A 20,221-nucleotide genomic window follows, 5' to 3' on the forward strand; every position below is an offset into this window, starting at 1 on the left:
AGTATCTTTTCATGTGCTTTTTGACCATTTATATTTCTTCTTCTTCCCCTTCCTCTTCCCCTCCCTCTTCTCTTCTTCTTCTTCTTCTTCTTCTTCTTCTTCTTCTCTTCCTCCTCCTCCTCCTTCCTCTTCTTTCTCCTCCTTCTCATTTGCATATTTTCTTTGGAGAAATGTGTATTCAAGTCCTTTGCCTCTTTAAACATCTGGTTAGTTTTTATTATTGCATTTGAGTTGTGGAATTTTTTATATATTCTGGATACTAACCTCTTATTAGATATAAACACAAGACTTACAAGAACTGCAAAGCAGGAAGATGGGAGGAAAATGCTCCCAGCCAGGAGCAGGGAAACCCTGATCCTGACTTCTTTACATTTCTTTTATACATGAACATACCTCAGACTTTCCAGCCCAACTCTCCAGAGTTTGCTCAGTGATCCTCAGATGAGAGAGGATCTTGTGTTCACAAGTAAACAAACTAGCATATGCAAAAGAAATGAGATAAGCATGTGAATTAGAGGGAAGTCACAGCATTTGTTCAGAAGAACAAGGGAAGCAAGGATTGAAAATTCATAAAGGGTCATGAAGACAGTAAAACATTAAAGAACTCTTTGTTAACTGAGATTTTTGACTTTTAGGATTGACCTGGAATTTTCTTGGTTATGATTTCATTATCAATATCTTTGTGTGTGTGTGTGTGTGTGTGTGTGTATGTGTTCACACAAGTGCACATGCATGGGAGTGTCTGAACTATTAGATCAGTGTGTATCTGAACTATTAGATCAGTGACTTTTAGGGATGGAATGGAGCTCATAGGTTATTTAACTCAACTCTTTTTTTTTTTAATCTCAAGAGGTAGAGTGGCTTGCCCACGATCACACAGCTAATAGGTTCCACATCTCCTGACTCTTAAACGATTTCCCTGACCCCAGTGCAATTCAGCCGCTCTTGTGAGAAGGGAATAGAAAAAGATAGTAACTCACCTGAGGTGGCCCATCTTTTCCCCTCAACACCCCCAGACTAGCCTTACAAAGCAGAAATCCTCTCTCACGGACAGTAATCAGAAGGAGGGAGACATGTAATGCAAGTGAAATGGAAATGAGGCTAGAGAGATGAAGCTGCACATACTCTCTTATTTGGGGGAAGGTCAGGACCATTAGGGTCAAGCTTTATTTTAATGGCGACAGGGCATATAGGTATGGGCTTGAACTTTGGATTTTTTGAGAAAAGCTGAAAATCCAGCTTTTTATATAAAATCTCCTAGTTTTAAAGTGTGGCAACTAAATGAAGAAACAAGAATAATGTCCTCATGTTAGCCAAACAAGACCCATGTGCTGGGCCTGGAGTTTTGTAGCAGGGACATGAGTTTGCAGCTTTGGCTGAACAAACTGGTGCTTGGTTCCTTCTGTTGGTTGAGGTCATACCAGAGGAGGCTAAGTCCTGGTGGAGGGAAGTGTGAGAAGTGGGAAGGGAAGGAGTGGACTCAGAAGCATGGAGGTACCACCTGAGGGCCTAGGGAGCATCTACTTGGGATGTCTTCACCTAGCCCCATCCTTCCACAGGGCCCAGGGTATGCCTCTTGTGTGTAGCGAGGGGATAGGCCAACAAGAACAGGGGAACAACGTCTGAGCACCTCTCTTTGCCCATCCCCCCTTTTGACTTAAACTGTCATTTGGACCCTTCAGCAGTATCCAGCATTGTGAACCAGAAATGCTATTGCACCCCATTTACATACACGCACACACACACACACACACACACACATTCTATTTCCAGTTGGTATTTGGAAATGTCTAAAAGGTCATTTTTGCTTGTTGCAATGACCATTGCCATGGGGACTAGGGATGTTAAGTATCCTGCAATGTGTGGGACAGGCCAATGTAGAATTATCAAAATACCCATTAGGCCGCCTATGAAAAATCAGAGCCCTCTTGAGGGCATTAGTTTGGAGCATATGCTAAGCAGGCTTCTTGAGGGGCAGTCACACACCACACCTGTCACACCCAGCAGAAGAAAGAGTAAAGTTGATTGTTGGCACTCTTTTCTCCTGAGGGTTGACTTTTTGCCCATGAAGAGGACCTTACCTGTGAGCAGAGATGATGGTAGTGCTTTCCTCAGAGGGCTGTTTAGAAGGTTGCCTGAGTTAATCTTCATAATGTGTATTCTTTTTTTTATATGATTTCCCTTTTTATACTGCATTCTTCTGGCCTGGCTGTATCTCCTTTTGTTGCCCAAAGCTGAGACTACCTTTGAGCTCAGAGGCACATCTAATTGTACAACAGGCCAGGTTGCCATACCCCAATAGTGGTCACTCTGCTTGGAGTGTGATAATATACACCACTGGATGTATTGCTGCTCTTGGCTAGTTTTCCCAAACCTAAGATTGTCCATGAACTAAAGAAGTAATGATACGTTTATTTTCACCCTTATTTTATTGACAGAAAGTCTTAATGCAAAGGAAGAATTCATATTAGGTTAAACATAAATGGTAGTCACCATGGTGTTCATGAAATGATTTCACTTTAATATATAATAGTAGGTGCTCTGAGAAAGAATTATGACACAGCCAAAAGGTTCAAGCCAGCGGAAAAATGTTACTTTGTGGAAATTGTAGTGTTCTAATGTAGCTGGTTAGAGACCATCTTTAAGGGGCCCAAGGTCATAGGTAAGAGACTTCATAACCTTGCTGTGTGTTATTGTCATAGGCTGTACTACTAAATTTACCACTGGGTAGGTGGAGCAATCGGACTGTCATCATCTTGATCCAGAGATTAGTCTTAACACTAATGATGAGATAGCCAAATAGTATTCTCCTCCCATGGTACAATATGAATTACACAGTATAATCTCTGATGTCTTCTGCCAAAACTATTTAGCCAGAATTATAACGTAACTTCCAATTTATAGGAAATATAGGAAACAGAGGAATACATTAAATGATACCAGAGGCAAGCAACCAGACGAACCCCCAAAATGAGACTTTCTTGGAGGAAACTGATCTGGTCCTTTCAACAAGTCAGTGACAAGAAAGAAATTAAAATAGATTTAAGAGGGGGCGCCTGGGTGGCTCAGTCGGTTAAGCGTCTGCCTTCAGCTCAGGTCACGATCTCGTGGTCCGTGAGTTCGAGCCCCGCGTTGGGCTCTGGGCTGATGGCTCAGAGCCTGGAGCCTGCTTCCGTTTCTGTGTCTCCCTCTCTCTCTGCCCCTCCCCCGTTCATGTTCTGTCTCTCTCTGTCCCCAAAATAAATAAACGTTAAAAAAAAATTAAAAAAAAAAAGATTTAAGAGGCATAACACTATGGGTTGAATGCTACTTTAGACAAGCTAGCTACAAATTTAGGCTGTTTTTCAGCTAGTTAGAAATTTGAGTGTGGAATTATTAATTTTTCAAAGTATAATAATAATATTTTAGAAATGTTTTAATATAAGAAAATGTTTCTTTAAGGCGCACACTGAAAATTACACACACAAGAGCACACGCACACAGCTGGAAATACTGGAAGAGGCTGAGGAAGAGTACAAGTTTGCTCTCATTTTAGGTGCTGGTTTAATTAATGAATGAGACACCTGGGTGGCTCAGTCCGTTAAGCTTCTGACTTCAGCTCATGTCATGATCTCATGGTCTGTGAGTTCAAGCCCTGTGTCGAGCTCTGTGCTGATAGCTCAGAGCCTGGAGCCTGCTTCAGATTCTGTGTCTTCCTCTCTCTCTGCCCCTTCCCCACTTGTGCTCTCTCTGTCTCTCAAAAATAAATAAACATTAAAAAAATTAATCAACAAATATTAATTAGGCCTTGACCATGTACTCAGCTCTATTAGAGAGACTGTTGGGGTTGTAACAAACGATGTGCTATGATATAACTAAGGAAATAAAATTCACTTGATAAGATACAAAGGGACAATTACATTCTATACTCTCTAGCAGAGCCTGAAAACACCGCAGGCTCTCAGAGACAGGCAGCTTAGTTGGGCCGCGTGTTCTTTGAAGGCTTCATGAAGTGGGGTGTGAGCAGAGATGTGAAGGATAAGGACAATTTAGGACAGCTGTCTGTGGGTCTGTGCAGGTGTGTGTCCCACACGCTTACACTTGTGATGGAGAGTTGTACGGGTCTCACAACATCCACTTGTTGGAAGTAGTGAACGGGGACTTCAACTATCTACCTCCATTTTCACCTCAGTCTGTACTTTCTAACTGATTAAATTCTTTCTAGCACATCTCTTAACTCAGGCAAAAGACCTAGCTGCAGGCACAGCATCCGTGATGGGGACTGAAACTCTTGTCCCTCAAGCAATGGTGACTGCTCTGTGGCCAGCAAGACCCCATGTGACAGACTCCAAGACACTGGTCCACTTGACCTTTACTGGCTACCTGCGTGTACCCATGACGTCCGCCCCACATTTTCCTTATACGGATCTGAAAGTATTTTCAGCACTTTGCAGTCTTTGAGACATCAGTCTGCTGTCTTTCTGGTGTTGGCTTCAAGGAAATACATTCCTTTCTGGTTTCTCCACTAGTCTCTCTGCCTTTGGATTTTGTCAGCAGTGAGTGACTGACGCTGGTCTGTTTGGGCCCCCCAGAGCCACATGCTCTTGCACCCCTGTTCCCCGGTTGCAAGAGCTGGAAGGTTTTACTCCCATAGATTTTTCTTGTTATACATTTGAAATTAAAATTTCTTTGCTTTAAAGTTATCCTTTGTCATTACTATCTTTGGGTTATTGAGGTGTCTAAATATTTATGCTTTTCCATATTTGAAAAGTTGTGTGTACACATATAAATGTTTGACCTTTGCTGTATTTGTGTCTGGTCAGAAAGAGGCTTGCTGTGGAAAGTGTTTCATGCAGTATTTATCAAACTTTAAAACTGAATTTGAATTTAAATGCATTTTTCTAAGATTAGTATTGTCATTTATCTAGCAAACTAATGAGTTAGATACAGTTAAGTAATGAGTTAAAGTCAACAGTGTTCTCAATAAAGGAAAGAACAGTGATTTGCCCTTTGAATCCACAATCCAGTCAGGGATTTAAAGCAGGGAAGCCTTGATTTTCATCACAATGTATCCCTGCAAATCCTGTTCTAAAGCAGTGTAAAAAGATTACATTTTCCCAAAGAAACAAAGTTCTAATTAGAAGTTGTGTGCTTTAAAAATTGTGAAAATCTCCAAAGTATAGAATTTTAGAGCAGGAGAGAACTATGAGTCTTAACCTTTAATTAATTGACTAATAATTTTAGGAAACTAAAACCCCCGAGGGGGCAAGTGACCCACCTAAGGCCCCACAGCCCACAGAGCGAGGTAATAGGTGGTCTAGAGCCCTTTGGGTCCTAGTGTCTTGTTTTCCACCTCACCATGTTGTTTCCCTTTTTTTTTTTTTTTTAAAAGAAGGAGTTGGTTTTTTTTTTTATTTTTTTTTTTAACGTTTATTTATTTTTGAGACAGAGAGAGACAGAGCATGAACAGGGGAGGGTCAGAGAGAGGGAGACACAGAATCTGGAACAGGTTCCAGGCTCTGAGCTGTCAGCACAGAGCCCGACGCGGGGCTTGAACTCATGGACCGTGAGATCATGACCGGAGCCGAGGTCGGCCACTTAACCGACTGAGCCACCCAGGCGCCCCTCCCTTTTAAAAAACCCAGTAAAATGTGCAGAGAAATAATAGATATGTAGACCAAGCAAGGAACCCAATGTTCCACAATGTGTGTGCATAGCACATAAAAATATAATTCTATGGTATAAAATTTGGTATATGTTGAAAAATAAACTGCCCGTGTTAAATATTACTTACACACTTAAAATATATATAAATGTGATTTCTGTTTTGGAATTTATAACTACTTTTGAGGGTTATTAGAATGGCACGAATCTCTGTAATAAAGCAGTCCGGGCTATTTGAAAATATTCTATTATTTCGGTTCACTATGGCCTGTGTTTGTTCTAAAATGAAAGTAGATCTGGGTACTTTTTAGGCCTAGGAAAGGGAGCCTTCCTTACAAGACAGCCAGAGTAATTAAAGAAACCATATCCAGGAGGAGAAATCAAGGGCACAAGGGAGGGAGAGATTAGGTCTGAAAAGGACAAGGGCTATTTGGTACGAAGAGGATGGAGATCTGACTGGAAGCAGGAAAAACAGTTTAGAAACCAGTGCAAATGTCCAGGAGATTATAGACAGCGAGGCGTGAAGAACCCCACTGGAGTGGATATCCTGCCAAATCTAACAACATATGTGGATCACTGACTTCAAGATGTGCTTCACTTTTTTTTTTGGTCAATAATTAGCAATTTTATTCCTAAGAGAATCATCTCTCCAGTCCCTATTGTGTCCAGCATCCACCAGCCTGTAAAGTCAAGATTAATCAGAGTCCTTAAAAGAGATCCACACTCTTCTCATGGCATAGTGTCACCTGTGGTGATTTTTCAGTGTCCTAGTCTCCATATACAATTGGACATATATATTAAAGATTGAGATTTAGAAAAGATCAGTATAAAATAGCTGGCTGGGGGTGTCTGGATGGTTCAGTCAGTTAAGCATCTGACTTCGGCTCAGGTCATGATCTCACAGTTCATGAGTTTGAGCCCCACATTGGGCTCTGTGCTGACAGCTCAGAGCCCAGAGCCTGTGTCTCCCTCTCTCTCTGCCCCTGCCCTACTCATGCTCTGTCTCTCTCTCTGTCTCTCTGTCTCTCTCTCTCAAAAATAAACATTAAAAAAAAAAAGGCTGGTTGATATGTTTCATTTTGTGTGTGTGTGTGTGTGTGTCCTCCAAATCCTACTGATATATCAAAATAAATGTAAAATGAATACATCCATGACTGCACTGGAAAGTTGGCTGAGGCATCTTCACAGACCAGATTGGTGGAGAATAGCTGAAATATGCAGCACAGATCAGGTTTATGATAAAACCTAACAGAGCAGTGGAATTTTGGTCCCATGAAAGAAAGATGGGACCACCAAAGAAATTATTTTCTTTCTAACAATTCTAAGATTATACACAGGGGAGACTTCAGGTATAATTGTTGAGTAATCAAGTAAAGGACCAAGCACAGCTGTAGCAGTACTCTACTTTTCATAGTGGCTTTCACAGTCTGTCCCATCTGGTGGGCATTCTGACACATGAGAAACCAGAGTAAGCACTGGAGTCAGTGAAATAGTTTAGTTTAGAAATAGTTTAGCCCGAGATTATTTATGGCTGCCATGAAGAAAGGGGTTCCTTGAATGTATTAGATGAGCTACTCACATACTCTAGAAAAATGCTTTCTTGGACATAGACAGTAAAGGAAAGCAACTGGAGCCTGGTATTCTGTCATTAGAAATGATTTCCACTGTTAGGTAAACAAACAATGTCAAAAATCAACAAACATGGGAATAAAACTACCACAAAAAGCATAAAAAGTATAAGTAGAAGAAGTAACCCCTGAAGAAAAATTGTTAATACAAACAACAGAAGACTTTAAAGTAACTATAATTAGTATCCCTCCAAGTTATTATAGAAGATATGACATCCAAAAATAAGAATTAGAGTTCTTGGAAATCAAATATTCATCCATTAGCAAATATCCATCCAGGATTCATCCATTAACAAACAAAACCTCACCTTGGTAGGTGGGCTGCATAGCAGAGAAGACAATGACTGACTATCAAATTAGTTAGGGGTATCATCAAGCTGACAATGTAAACAATTAAACAAGTAAAAAGTAATGAGAGAAGAGTTAATAAATTAATAAACAGGGAAGACAGATCCTGGAATACCAAAATCCTTCTATTAGAAATTTCAAAAAGAGAGGAGAGAGAGAATAGAGGATAGGAAATAATAAAAGAGGTTAGAGAAGAAAATTTTCATGAGTTGAATAAAGACATTAGTCATCAAGTGCCAAGATAAAAACAGAGAGGGAGAAAGAGAGAGAATGAGAGAGAGAGAGAGAGAGAGCCCTGTATTTAGACACATACAGCATTCAGGTGACATTTTTTCTTTTTTATTTCAGGTGACATTTCTAAAGTCCAAAGATAGTAAGAAAAGTCCAAGAGTTTCATCAAGGTAAAAATAGGAATCTATAAATAAGAATCAACTGTCATAAGCCATACAGAGAAAGACAGATACCATATGTTTTCACTCTTACGTGGATCCTGAGAAACTTAACAGAAACCCATGGGGGAGGGGAAGGAAAAAAAAAAGAGGTTAGAGTGGGAGAGAGCCAAAGCATAAGAGACTCTTAAAAACTGAGAACAAACTGAGGGTTGATGGGGGGTGGGAGGGAGGGAAGGGTAGGTGATGGGCATTGAAGAGGGCATCTTTTGGCATGAGCACTGGGTGTTGTATGGAAACCAATTTGACAATAAATTTCATATATTAAAAAAAAAGAATCAACTTTCACAAAAAGAATCTATTGTAGAATAATATCTTCACAATTCTGAGGATGAAAGATTTTGAACTCAAAATTCCATGCTCAACCCATGAGAGCAGAATACATTACAATTTCAGAAGTGCAAGGATTCAGAAAGGTAACCACTCTCAAAAGTTTCTGAAAGAATTGCTTGGAGATGTATTCCTCTGAGATAATGAAATAAATCAGGTAAAGAGGAAAACAGGAGAAAAGTGGCAAACCAAGAAATGAGTAAACCAATTACTTGTTTATAATGTGGTTGTGGACAAAATGTATTGTCAATAAATTATTCAGAGGAAAGAGACACATAACATAAAAAATTAATAACGTGGAATTAGAATTTTGGATGATTTAGCAAAACATAAAAGGTGATAAAAGAAGAGGGGAAGGGAAAGTGCTAAAGGAACTGTTTCATTTCAAGAGTGGTGGCTATGGGCATTAAATCCCAACACCAGTTAAAGAAATTTGAATATGTTTATTAATAAATTAATAGAAATGGATGCATAACTTTCAATCCAGTAAAGAGGAAGGAACAGACAAATACAGTCAGAACTGAAAAGGAACAAAAAAAAAAAAAAAGGACAAGAAAACATTACACAGAAAACACAAAACAAAATGGCATGAATAAGACTGACCATCTGGGTGGTAACAATACATGTGGAAAGGTTAAACCCCAAGTCTCAGCTGTAAACTGTTTATGAGAAACATGCCCCAAACCAAATAGTCCAGAATGGATTAAGATTTAAATCTGGGAAAAAAGAACAATTACTTCAAGTTAAAATCAGAATTTGGCAGCAACAATTTTGGAGGGCAAAAAGCATCTGAACAGACTCTTCCTGATGAATCTTCAAGAGGGAGTTGGCAAGTTGGGTGACGAGTGCTCCCAGAGAGGCAGGGAGACACATGGAAACAAAGGAGGGCATCTTGGCAATGATTTTTTTTTAATTCAACACCAAAATCAAAGGCAACAAAAGCAAAAATAAGCAAGTGGGATTGCATCAAACTAAACTTCTCCACAGCAAAGAAAACCATGAGCAAAATGGAAAGACAGCCTACGAAATAGGAGAAAATATTTGGAAACCATGTATCTGATAAGAGGTTAGTATGCAAACTAACAAACTATACAAAAATTTCATATAACTCAACAGTAAAAAACCAAATGACCCAATTAAAAAATGGGTAAAGGATCTGAATAGACATGCTTCCAAAGAAGACATACAGATGGCCAGCAGGTACATTAAAAGGTGCTCAACATCAGGGAAATGCAAATCAAAAGCACAGTGAGATATCACCTCACAGCTGTGTGAATTCCTGCCATAAGAAAGATGTGAAATAACAAATGTTGGCAAGGATGTAGAGAAAAGGAAACCCCTTTTCACTGTTGGTGGGAATTTAAGTTGGTACAGCCACCAAAAAAAAAGTTACGGAGGTTTTTCAAGAAATGAAAAATAGAACTCCATGTGATCCATCCACTTCTGGGTGTATGCAAAGGAAACGAAATCATTTTCTCAAAGAAATAGCTGCACTCCCATGTTCATTGCAGCATTATCCACAATAGCCAATGTATGAAAACAACCTGTGTCTGTTGATGGATGAGTGGATCAAGAAAATGTGATTACACACACACACACACACACAGAGGAATATAATTCAGCCTTAAATTCTGTCATTTACAACAACATAGATGAATGCAGAGGGCATTGTGCTAAGAAGAGAAACATCAGACAGAGAAAGACAAATACTGCATGGTTTCACTTACATGTGGACACTTAGAAAAGTGGTTGTTAGGGACTGATGGGGAGGGAAAATAGGGATATATTGGCAACAGGGTATAAGCTTTCAGTTATAAAATAAATAAGGTCTGGAGATCTTATGTAAAACATGGTGACTAGTTGATAACACTACATTGTATAATTAAAATTTGCTGAGAGTAGAACTTAAATGTTCTGAAGAAGAAGGAGGAGGAGGAGGAAGAAGAGGAGGAGGAGGGAGAGGAGGGAGGAGGGGGCAGAGGGAGGAGGAGGAGGAAGAGAAAGAAAGGAAGAAAAAAAGCAGAATGGAAAGCCTTGAGAGTACTGTTGAAATGGATTAGACTGGCTGTGAGGACATAAAAACCCATTATCAGAGAATGTTCAGTACTTCTATTTTCTAGGAAAAGATAATGCATTTTAATGACTGCACTCTTGGCAACAGATAACAGTGTTTCTATTGTAAGTTATTTTGATATGGCCCTTAGAGCAAGTCACAACTCACAGTAGGTTCTAGTTTCACCATCAGAAAAACTATACAGTGTTATGAATAAGTCACGAATACCACCTGCCTTAAAGTTTACCACATTCAAGAGACTGTTTTTAACAAATACCACATTTGTTGGGGGGAAGGGGAGGGGCTTTAGTTAACAGGCATCTTGGAATCTTTGCGATAACAAGCGATCTGTGCCAGACCTGTTGGACCAGTGTGATTCCCCAGAGGGTTGTTGAGATTTGCTTATACACATTGCTACAAAGGCATAACACACGGCACCAGTTTGCAAACTCAGTCAAAACCACCAAGGACACCAGTAGATTCAGGAGACCCAGGTCTGTGCACACAAACAGCTTGAATCAGCGACTGCCTTGAGTTCCTGGTGTGCATCCTTGGTCCTGCTTCCTGGGGGCATTAGTCCTGCAGCCCTAGCATGTCCTGGCTGTGATGTCAGACCTGGACCATATGACTCCATGAACGTCTGGAGAAGCCAAGGCAGGGACCTGAGGGGGTTCTGCTTTACTTAAACCCAACTCCCTCCAGTGGCAATCATGAATTTACTGTGGGCAAACCCACATTTACCAGTGTTCAGTTTCCCTGAGGACGGCACTGACCTTTCCAAAAAGCTCATGCATTTGGGTACTGTATGTACATGCTAGCTGGATGTCAGTTCTAAGGTGTGATTTTGTCTTTATGGTATTTTAGATTGCTCTGGAGATGTGTTCCTAGTGGGAGCTATGTAGCCACATCTTCAAAGCAGGAGTGAAAATCAGAACAGAGCCTGTAACTGACACTATCAGAAAGAGCCACAGAAAGATTCGGTCCAGAACTTGGGCTACGAATTTCCAGTCTTGTACTACCTGCAAAAGAGAAAAAGATGCCTTCCATTCAATATGCAGGGCAACTGTTCTGAATTCATTTCAAGGGATTGAAAAACAGTAATATTTGGATTTACAGCACTTCATTTTTCAAATTCACCTAACACATCCCCTGCAACGTAGGCTCAGATTCTCCCCCATGACTTCCGTAATAACAGTGCCCAAAGGAAACAGCCTGTGAACATTTTCATCAACATAGAAGACGTAAAATAGAAACAACTGAATCATTTATGCATTTGTAGAACAATATTGATCCAAATGGGAAAGGACTGATTTTTCCACAAATAAAAAGCCAGTATCTCTTACTAGGATCTTCCTGACCTCATATATGAAATGAATCATAAGCTTATAAATTAAAAATTTTCATGGCCAAATATTATAAGCCTTCTTTTCTTCCACTCCACATGTGGGTATGGCTGCTATTATCTCTGGAATGCCAGAAAACTGCGTGGAGGAGAAGTGACCATGAGATGACAGGAATCTGCAAGGGAGAGGGAAGATCTAGTCCCTTTGGAGGAAGGGAAGTTGGGGGAGAGTGGGGAATAAGCCTATAAGAGCAAGGTCAAAGCAGCAACAAGCTGAGAGGCCAAGGAGGTCTGAAGGACAGGTGCCAGTTTTCCTCTTTTGAAGGAAAAGAAATGTCACATTTCTACTGTATGGGGTTTTTTGAAGATGGACTAGAACAGGACTTATAGAGAGGGGACATAGGTACTGATGTAGAACCAGAATGCATTCTGCACACATAGAGGTTTAGGAATAAAACCTTGGGGAAAAACACAAAAAAGATGTGTTTAAAGTGTCGATCTTAAGTGGTGGGATTATTAATTATTTTAAATCTGTTTATATTTTTTGTATTTTCCAAATTCTGTACCCTGATCATGTGTTACTTTTGTCATTTTTAAAAAAGCTAGTTGAGTCTTTGAATTCAAATTTTTAAAAGATAGAGAAACAACAATGAACAACCCTTAAGAATAGCTAAAGAGGCACCTGGGTGGCTAGTCAGTTAAGCCTCCAACTCTTGATTTTGGCTCAGGTCATGATCTCATGGTTGTGAGACTGAGCCCTACATCCGGCTCTACTCTGAGCATGGAGCCTACTTAAGCTTCTCTCTCTCCCTCTACCCCTCCCCTGTTTGTGCTCACTTGCAAGCATGTGCTCTCTCTCTCTCTTAAAAAAAAAAAAAAAAAAAAAAAAAAAAGGAATAGCTGAAATGTTAGTTCTATAGCAATGGGTGAAAAACACAACAAATAGTAAGAGAATATGCTAGGTAGTATCTAGATAAAGTATAGACACATGTTTCCTTAAAAAATGTCTTCCATAATTTTGTTTATGGGATCAGGCTCTTAACACTAATTTGCACTTATTTTAGAGTAAAATAATTGAACCCTACAAATTGTCTTAAAATTTGTTTTAAGCATCAGGTAAGATCTGAATCCAGAACTGTTTTGAGTATGAAATCCACACTCGTGCCACACTTTTTTTTTAATGTTAGCCAAATAACCACACCCTTTTCCCTCACCAAAATATCTGTTGGAACACTGTATATTTACATTAATCCCGAAGTCTAATTCTGTTCTTTTATTTCCAAATACTATGGCTAGAAATAACCACCATTGAACTAAAAATGAGAGGTAAATTACCAGAGACCAGGATAACCAATTTAAAATGTAAAATTAAATTATTTTAAATAGGGGCGCCTGGGTGGCTCTGTCGGTTGAACGTCCGACTTCGGCTCAGGTCATGATCTCACAGTTCATGAGTTCAGGCCCCGAGTTGGGCTCCTTGATATCACCACAGAGCCTGCTTCAGATCCTTTGTCCCCCTCTCTCTACCCCTCCCCTGCTCACTCTCTCTCTCTCAAAAATAAACATAAAACATTATTTTAAATAGAGTCAAGTCTAATTATAAGGGATGGTGCTTAATCTATACTTGCTTCTTTTTTGCCCATTCTGTTTCTGTGAACTGCTTCCTAAAGATCCATACTAAAATTTTTATTCATGTCAGGGCTTGTTTTACATTTTACACGTGAAATGCAGATAGCTAATAATGCCACATTTTAAAAATGACAGTATTTTATTGTAAATAGATGTGAGAATATTGGTTCTTGCACATTTCAATGGCAGCAGTGTAATGAATACCAGCGTACTCACCTGGTTGATAAAATGCTCTTTTTTCACATGCCTTGAAATATATCTAATGGAATTAGCAGCCTTTTCCAAGAAAGCAACAAGAACTTTTTCTCCATCACTAATCTGTCTTTGTTTCCTTTTTTCTAGAACTTTACCTTTCACCACTGGTTGGCTCTCATCTTTGTCTGGGAAAGAGTAGCGATCCATGTGGTCCTTCATACAAAGCAATTTAGGAAGTTTTTGTAGAAAGAGTCTCTTAACCCAGGGGGCCATGGGATGGTAAGTCGAAGAAGATCTGTGGTGAACATTAATCACGAAAACAGTAACAATAATCGACAGGGTAACGAAAATCATTATGAACAGCAGGTACTCCCCAATGAGAGGAATGACTTTTGAGGAAGATGGGATTATTTCCTCAATTACTAGAAGAAAAACTGTCAGGGAAACCAGAACAGAGGTTGATAGCGAAAGCTTTTCTCCTTCATCAGAAGGCAAATAGAACACGAGCACTGTCAGAAAAGACAGCCCCAGGCAGGGGATTATCAGGAAGAGGGTGTAGAACAGGGGTAGGCGGCGCAGAACAAAGGAGTAAGTGATGAACGGATAGGAGTAGGTGCCATCTCTCCTGTTGCCCTTCATCCCTTTGGCATTGAGTATTTCCCATTCTCCATTATCGAAGAAGTCTTTTCTGTCAACATTTTCATTTATCAAAACGAGATCAACCATGGTACCATCGTAAGTCCAGGATCCAAACTTCATGGAGCAGTTCTGCCGGTCGAATGGAAAAAACGTGACGTCCATGGTGCATGAACTTTTGTAACTGGCTGGAGGGGTCCAAATGACGGTGCCATTAGATCTCACTATGACTTTGGTCATGAGGGAGCCTTCGAAACGTCCATCTGCACTGTGGTAAAAGCAGTTGGACACTAATGAGTTGGGGTTTTGCCCACCCCTCTACTATTTGTATTTATTACTTTACTACTACTACTACGGTGTCAAACAATATTTCAAAAAGAATCAGTTCTCTTCTTACTTAAATCTGTACATTTCTCTTAATCATTTTGCCAGAATCAGGCTTTGCCATCTCTAGTCCTAATCTGACAAGTGTATGTTTCTTCTGGGATACTTACTTTTCAAAGAGAACTATGTCAGGAAGCCAGAGAGATTCTGATGGAACTTTAATTGAACGAATTCCACCATATTCATCAGGGTTCCAACGTAACTTGTGGTCTGTCCACTCCTGCATTAAATTAGCATACCGAAATTTTAATCTGAAAATTCAGTGTATTAGACTTTGGAATCTTCAAGTTTATGTGAATTTACTAATCCAGTGCTTTATTTAAAACAGGGAAATTCATCCATTTTAGATCTTACGACCTTATCTGTAGCTCAAGATACAGGTTGAGCCCAACTGGCCTCTGATCTTGCCCAGGCCCACACAGCCCTCCTACCTGGGATTTCCAAAATTGCCATATCTACTTCCCAATGGAGAGTCTGAGCAACAAACACCATTGATTGGTGATCTATTTTTTCAGCCTATTTTCTCTTAAGAAACAAAATAAAAGCAATGATAGATCTAACTCAGTCTATTCTAGAAGAGTTGGCCCAGGAATATTTTAATCTCATGAAAATGGATACAAACAATTTTTAATATCGCTCGAGTCTTGGACAAACATCCACCCAGTATGTTAATATGAAACATCCAGTATCCACTGATTAGTCTTGATAACATAACTGTATCCCAATGAAAATATATTTTCCAAGAATTTCCTTTTAAGTTCTAATCTGAATTTATTTTGTGACCACTCAATTACAGTTTTAAATTATATTCCTAATATTGTTAGCCTCCAGATACTTACATATTTTTCCTCACATACTTACATATTTTTCCTCATAATACAATGAAATCATTTAGCATGCTTTACAGGAGCTAATGGACCCAGATTAACAAACCTGACCATTAATTGATTGGCTTATGAAGGTCAAGAGGATGATGTATGGATGATCCAATTACAGCAGAAGTGGACTTTCTTAAAAAGATTTTGGATCCAGAATCTTATGAAATCTGACCTGAAAATTAAATTCTTCTATCCCATTGTCCCTCATGTAGACAGTTGAGTAATGATGTAGGATAATATGAAACGACATTTCAGAAAGTTTCAAGGGTGTGCCTGCCCAGTGTGAGGCTTCCTGGAGCCCAGTGATGCCAATGTTGTCATTAAAAAATCAGGAGACAGCAGATGGGCAACTTCACTAGATGGTAACATATTGAAATATGCATGATGCCTGAAAAAGTATGAGACTGTACACTCCAGGTGAGACATTGTCTATCTGAGACAATATTTGTGAGGCTTGATCCTTGGAAAACAAATTTAAAAGGATATGGCTCATTAAAAAGCTACAAGCTAAAGGATAAAAGATTGCGTGACTATTTATGGAAACCCATGTATATGAAGATTGACAGTTTAAGAGCCCAAACTAATAAAGTATTTACCATGTTTACTTGGTACTCACAGGCTTCTCTCTTTTTACTCTTCCTCTGCCCGTTTTGAAAAGCAAGTGCATTTTCCTTCCTATGAATAATTTGTCTCCTGCTAAGGAGACTTGTACCACCAGCAGCAGGTCTGAATCTCAGAAATGTTCAAGGGAACCCAGAGTAGCATTTTTTGTTTCCCTCTCACTTGGCTTACTTCTCAAAAATTTACGTACAATAAAATTCACCCTTTTTGTGTATGGTGTTCTATGCAAACAGTTGTATAATCACTGATGCCATCAAGACACAAGAACGGCTCTGTTGCCCAAAAAGTGTTCCTCGTGTTGCTCCTTTGTAATCCACTCTCCCATTCCCAACCCCTGGAAACCACAGATCTAGTTTCTGATCCTATAATGTTGCCTGTGGTCATATAAATGAAATCATACAGGAGAGAGCCTTTCAATACAGATTGCTTTTATTGACCATAATGTATTTGGGATTCTTCTATGTTATATTAGTGCTTTGTTCATTTTTTGTGTGTGTGATTTGTTCATTTTTATTAGTGAGTAGTATTCCCTTGTATGAAAATACCACAATTTATTATCCTTCTCCAGGAAGGGTATTTGGATTCTTCCAGTTTTTAAAAAAATTTTTTTTAATGTTTATTTATTTTTGAGAGAGACAGAGACAAAGGGTGAGTGGGGGAGGGGCAGAGGGCGAGAGGGAGACACAGAATCTGAAGCAGGCTCCAGACTCTGAGATGTCAGCACAGAGCCTGACATGGGGCTTGAACTCACAAACTGTGAGATCATGACCTGAGCCAAAGTTGTATGCTTAACCGATTGAGCCACTCAGGAGCCCCTGGATTCTTCCAGTTTTTAATGATTACAAATGAAGTCCCTATAAATATTTTGTGCAGTTTTTTGAGTGAAAAACATTCTTTCTTTCTCTTGGGCAAATACCCAGGAGTGGGATGGTTGGGCCATATAATAAGAGTATCCATTTTTAAAAATATTTATTTATTTTTGAGAGAGAGAGAGTGGGAGAGGGTCAAAGAGAGAGGGGGATAGAGGATCAGAAGCGAGCTATGCCCTGACAGCAGAGAGCCTGATGCAGGGCTCAAAACCATTAGCTATGAGATGGTGACCTGAGCCAAAGTTGTATGCTTAACGGACTGAGCCACCCAGGTGTCCTAGTAAGTGTATGTTTAACTTTATATGAAACTGCCAAACTGTGTTTCAGAGTGACTGTATCATTTAACATTCCCACTAGCAATGTATGAGAGTTCTAGTTCTTTAGTCTTCTCCAGTACTTGGTATTGCCTCAGTTTTTATTTTGATTATAATAGTTATGAAATGGTATCTCATTATGGTTCTTAATATGCATTTTCCTAATGACTAATGATGTTGAACATCTCTTCGTGTGCTTATTTGCCACCCATATATCTTATTTGGTGAAGTGGCTGTTAAATCTTTGGCATATTTTTTAATCAAGCTGTTTGTTTTCTTATTACTGAGTTTTTAGACTTCTTTTATATATTCTGGATAAGAGCCCTTCATCAAATATTTGATTTGCAAATATTTTCCCACAGTCTGTGGTTTCTTAATTCTCTAAACAGTGTCTTTCATAAGATAGATGTTCTACACTTTGATGAAGCTTATTTTACCAATTTTATTTTTTAGGAATTATGTCATATCTAAGAAATATTTGCCTAACTCAAGGTCACAAAGATTTCTCCTATATTTTCTTCTAGAAATTTTGCAGTTTTTTGGGTTTTACATTTAGATCTAAATCCTTATTTGGGGTTAATTTTTTTTATTGTGATGTGAATATAGAATGAGGTTTTTGAGTTTTTTCACATATGGATGTCCAATTGCTTCTGCACCTTTTGTTGAAAAGATTAAACATTCTCTATTGAATTACCTTTGCACATTTGTCAAAAATCAATTAACTGTATATGTGCGTGGGTCTATTTATGAGTTCTTTGTTCCATTTCATTAATCTGTGTCTCTCCTTTCCCTGGTACTACACTCTCTTAATCTCCATTGCTTTCTAGTAAGTTTTGAAATCATATAATGTGAGTCCTCCAACTGTATTCTCCTTTTTCAAAATTGTTTTGGCTATTCGAATTCCTTTGCTTTTCCATATAAATCTTTAAATCAGGGGCACCTGAATGGCTGGCTCAGTTAAGCAACCGACTCAGGTCAGGTCATAATCTCACAGTTCGTGAGTTCAAGCCCTGCATTGGACTCTCTGCTGTTAGCATGGAGCCCACTTCAGATCCTCTGTCCCCCTTTCTTTCTGCCTCTCCTCCACTCATTCTCTCTCTCTCTTTCTTTCTCTCAAAATAAATAAATAAACTTAAAAAAATTTAAATCAGTTTATTGCTATCAACAAAAAAAATCCTTCTGAAATTTTAATTATGATTGACTTGAATCTATAGATTGATTGGGGGAGAACAGACATCATAATATGAGTTTTCTGATCCAGGAATATCATTTCTCTCTCCATTTATTTGAGTCTTCTTTGATGTTTTTAAATCAGTGTTTTGTAGTTTCAACTTACAGACCCCATACATATTTAGACTTATACCTAAGTATTTCATTTTTTTGGTTGGTTTTTTTGTTTTCTGTTTTTTAAGAGAGATATATAGCTGATAGCTATAAAGCTTATTGACTCTGTACTCAGGCTAAAACTAGCTTTATTCCATCTTTTCCTCTGGTAAAAAAAGAAAATGAAGACAATAAAAACAGAAAAGTTGGCCTTACTGGTAAAATATCTGACAAAAGGTGGAGGAATTATACAAATAAGCATGTTACACAGTGTTCAAGTTCGGTGACAAACGGGGAGAGAACTTATGGAATGAAGATGAACTGTAATAACAGAAGCCTTTGGCTGACTTCTACTTATGCAAGGCTTTGTTCGAGGAGGAAGTGGCATGTCAAGAGATCTTCACAGAAAGAGGAGAACCATGAACTAAGAAATAAAGTCGATATGTATTGCCTGCTGCCTCCAATTCACCTGCCCTTCTCCCGGTAAGAGCACCTCCCATTTCCTCATGGAGAACCACCTCACTGCACTGTCACCCACCAGCTGGGGGTGGATCTGACTCTTCTTTCTGGCCCAGAAATGGGGCTGTACCTCACACCTGCCCACTGTGATCAGGGACAGCAGGTAACCAAGTTGGAAACAATGACATACCATGCATCCTCTGGAACCACTGGAAAAGAGGCTGGCCTTTCTCTTTCTTGAAAGAGAACTTGAACTTGAACACAGGAAGCACTTTGAGGCTGGAGCTCATATGGCCACCTTGCTGCCATTAGAGGAGGGCTGAGATGAGAATGGGGTCAACCCAGAGGATGAGGAGCCCAGAGACACACAGAGGGAACGCTGGGCCCCAGGAATATTGCTTGAGTCCCTGGATCAAGCTGCATGTAAAGCTAGGCTTGTCCCTGGACTTTCCAGGTTGTGAAAGCCAATACGTTCTATTTTTGCTTATGCCAGTTTGGGTTGCGTTCTCTGTCACTTGCAACTAAAAGGTTCTCAGGTGATCCCTGGAGAATCTGAGCAGGTCTCAGGCAGGCAGTGAGTCCCAGGGACAGACACAAAGAGACAGATTGGCTGGGACTATGCTTTTACGTGCTAGCTCCGTCTTGAGTGGACGATGTTGGTGAGCTCAGCCACCAAGTCCAATCTCACTCTTCCTCCATTTGGAGCATAAAGATTGCTGGGAACAAACTTGCCTGCTTCTTGGATCCAGGTTCCTCTCTCCTCCAGGCACAGCTGTCTTTTCTTATGCCCGCTTCCACTTTGCAGGATAGCTACAGTTCTGGGGCCCCTGCCTTCATGCAAACCCCACCAAACAAATAACTGGTTTTACAAACCATTCTAAGGGAACTGGGGCATGCCCTAGGGTGAGGGACTTTTCAGTCAGAAGGGTTTGTGTTGCTTAACTGGACCTCCAACCGCAAGATAAACATCTGTGGCCAGAGATAACAGAGTGGTAGTGGTTCATTGGGCTCACGGTTTGCAGGGAATTAATGCATTCCACAAGTACCCAAGGCTGAACACATCACTGCCATGTGCTCCCGGCCTGGGGCTGCCTCACACAAGAAGGCACTGCCATTTGGG

General features: G+C 39.6%; 1 protein-coding gene across 5 annotated transcripts in view; it reads right to left on the minus strand.

Moving 5' to 3' along the window:
* Positions 1-7,150: 7,150 nt before the first annotated feature.
* The window catches only part of CHRNB3 (cholinergic receptor nicotinic beta 3 subunit), a 35,961-nt gene continuing 22,890 nt past the window's right edge, over positions 7,151-20,221 (minus strand). For 3 of the 5 annotated variants that reach the window (XM_027071569.2, XM_027071570.2, XM_027071558.2), the window contains 2 exons: positions 14,748-14,857; positions 11,328-14,521 (listed from right to left, as the gene is read on the minus strand). In XM_027071569.2, the coding sequence (XP_026927370.1) occupies positions 13,501-14,521; positions 14,748-14,857 (1,131 nt within the window). In that variant the 3' untranslated portion in view covers positions 11,328-13,500. Of the gene's footprint in view, positions 14,522-14,747; positions 14,858-20,221 lie in introns of all 5 variants that reach the window. The other 2 variants (XM_015088524.3, XM_027071567.2) reach the window with 1 other exon arrangement.

Source organism: Acinonyx jubatus, chromosome B1 (assembly GCF_027475565.1).
Source record: "Acinonyx jubatus isolate Ajub_Pintada_27869175 chromosome B1, VMU_Ajub_asm_v1.0, whole genome shotgun sequence".
NCBI lineage: Eukaryota > Metazoa > Chordata > Mammalia > Carnivora > Felidae > Acinonyx > Acinonyx jubatus.